General features: G+C 46.8%; 1 protein-coding gene across 1 annotated transcript; it reads left to right on the top strand.

Moving 5' to 3' along the window:
* Window positions 1-708: 708 nt before the first annotated feature.
* Window positions 709-1667, top strand: LOC130830742 (olfactory receptor 10C1-like). The gene is given in 2 exon segments (XM_057698028.1): window positions 709-1273; window positions 1276-1667. Coding segments are annotated over 2 exon segments (957 nt in total).
* The last annotated feature ends 1121 nt before the right edge of the window (window positions 1668-2788 follow it).

Genomic DNA, 2788 nt, shown 5'->3' on the forward strand with positions numbered 1-2788 from the left:
CTTTCCAATTTCTTCCCTCCCCTTTGAAAACCATGAAATTTATCTAATAAAAAAATGACAGAAAAAAAAAGAAGGGAGGCTGAGTGGATCTGGTGACTGAAAAAAAGAGCTGGAAAGGGGGGAAACTAGGTGAAAACGGTGTGAGAGAGGAGACAAGTTGAAAGGAAAGAGGAAACGTGAAACAAAGAAAGAAAAAGACAGACGTAGAAGGATTCAAGAGGGAAAAAAACATGAGAGAAAATTCTCTCAACTTGGAATGGGATTTTTTATGCCCTGAACATGCAACATATCTGAGTTTGAGCAGAAAAACATCTGCTGGGAGGGAAAATTCTGTCCTCAGCCCTGTGGGAAGGATGGAAAAGGGAGAAAAGAGTGAAAAGGAGGCTAAAACGATCCAGTCCTCATCCCTGGAGAAACTGAAAACAGAATTCAGCGTGCTCTTATGAGAGGTGGGCACCACCGGGGAGAAGTCAGGTGAGGGAGTTAGGCTCAGACAGCAACACTCACCCAGGCTTCCAAGAGCAAGCGAGGGTCTAATATGAACTCAAGGCTGTGCTGCCTCGAAGGCCGTGGGATTCTAAAAGAAAGGACGTTCCCATGCTTTGATCAGATGCAATGAGGGGTGGTCTCTGCCCACCTCACAATTCCATAACTGCAACTTTCCCTTGTCATCGCTTTTATCCTCAGTCAGAGGGGATGTGAGGCAGGATGAGTGCAGACACCTCGGTGGTGACGGAATTCATCCTTGTCGGCTTCTCCCACCGGGCCGACCTCCAGGGCTTGCTCTTCTCTTTCTTTCTCACCGTCTACCTGCTCACCGTGGCTGGCAACCTCCTCGTCGTGGTGCTGGTCTCCACTGACGCTGCCCTCCAGACCCCCATGTACTTCTTCCTTCGAACCCTCTCAGCCCTGGAGATTGGCTACACATCTGTCACCGTCCCCCTGCTGCTTCACCACCTCCTCACGGGTCAGCGCCACATCCCTCGCTCTGGCTGTGCTCTCCAGATGTTCTTCTTTCTCTTTTTTGGTGCCACGGAGTGTTGCCTCCTGGCAGCCATGGCCTATGAACGCTATGCAGCCATTTGCGAACCCCTTCGCTACCCCCTGCTGCTGAGCCATCGGGTGTGCCTGTGTCTAGCTGGGTCAGCGTGGGGCTGCGGAGCGATGGTGGGCCTGGGCCACACCTCCTTCATCTTCTCCTTGCCATTCTGTGGCCCCAATGCCATCCCACACTTCCTCTGTGAGATCCAGGCTGTCCTGCAGCTGGTATGCGGGGCACCTCACTCAACGAACTGCAGATTATCCTGGCCGCTGCTCTCCTCATCCTCTGCCCCTTTGGCCTCATTGTGGGCTCCTATGGGCGTATCCTAGCTACTATCTTTCGGATCCCATCTGCTGCTGGCCGCCTCCCATCTGCTGCTGGCCGCCGCAAAGCCTTCTCCACGTGCTCCTCCCACCTGGTGGTGGTCTCCATCTTCTACGGCACTGCCATCTTTATCTACATCCGCCCTAAGGCCAGCTATGATCCCACCACTGACTCTCTTGTCTCCCTCTTCTATGCTGTAGTCACCCCCATCCTCAATCCCATCATCTATAGCCTCCGGAACACTGATGTCAAGGCTGCTCTAAAGAGAACAATCCAGAAAATGGGGCTGGCAGAGATTTGACAAACAGTGACTACCATTCCCGGTCCACCCCAAATCACCAAGATCAAAGGGAGAGGAGGCATGGTTCTCACCTTGGGAGAGGGCAGCTTGTCAAGAATACAATGTTACCTTTAAAGAATTACTGGAGTCAAACCCCTCTTCCGACTCCAGCAACACACATACACACACACACACACACACACACACAAATACAAACATTATTCTGCCTTCTGTTTTAAGAAACAGGAAAAATTTAGGATGGAGGACCAACTTTACAAGTCGACAGAGCAAGTTGACAACTAGGGAAATTTACAAAATGTTATCTTCACCAAATTATCAAGGTAATAAAATTTCTAGCAACAGTAATGATCCTTAAAGTTATTTGACATTTGTATATCCTAGGTAAGGCACTTATTTTCTGGGCGGTACTAGTGGTTAGTACATTAGCACACATAATTATATCTAATTAAATCCATCACCAGGTAAAACAAAAAGCCCTTAAGAAGTGAGGAGCAGTGGAAAAAGTTTCAATAAAGGTAAGTTCTTATGGGAATCAGTATGACAGAGTGGTTAAGAGAATAGATTATAATGTCAGATTGTAATTTAAGGTCATAATTCTTCCAAGTGATTACCTGTGTGATAACAGGAGAATTATATAATCACTCACAGCCTTAATCTATTTATCCATAAATTTTGCATAATAATCAAGTCTATTTCTTTGGGATTTTTGAGGATTCATAGACCTGTTAAATAACCAAGCTTAATATCTCACACAAAATAATGTCTCCATAAATGTTTTTATTAGAGAGCCCAACAGATCAGCACAAAGGATAATATCCATCCCACATCGGGCACCTTTGTTGGGGGAGAGAAGGGTATTCTTGGAACATCAATGACCTCGGGAACCATGACTCAAAGAAGAGTGGAGGAAGAGACTCCACACGCCACTGCCACCCAGCACAGACATAAGCCAAAGACAATCAGGCCACTGTAGAAAAGATATAATGGCAAAGTACAGAAGAGTCAGAGACACACACAACAAAGAAATGAGATGAGCTGAGATAATCAGAAAAGATGTCTCGGGGGGCAAGTATTCACTAATCATTAAAAATATAATCCACACCCCTTTTCTTATACCCAAC

Source organism: Hippopotamus amphibius, chromosome 11, assembly GCF_030028045.1.
Source record: "Hippopotamus amphibius kiboko isolate mHipAmp2 chromosome 11, mHipAmp2.hap2, whole genome shotgun sequence".
NCBI lineage: Eukaryota > Metazoa > Chordata > Mammalia > Artiodactyla > Hippopotamidae > Hippopotamus > Hippopotamus amphibius.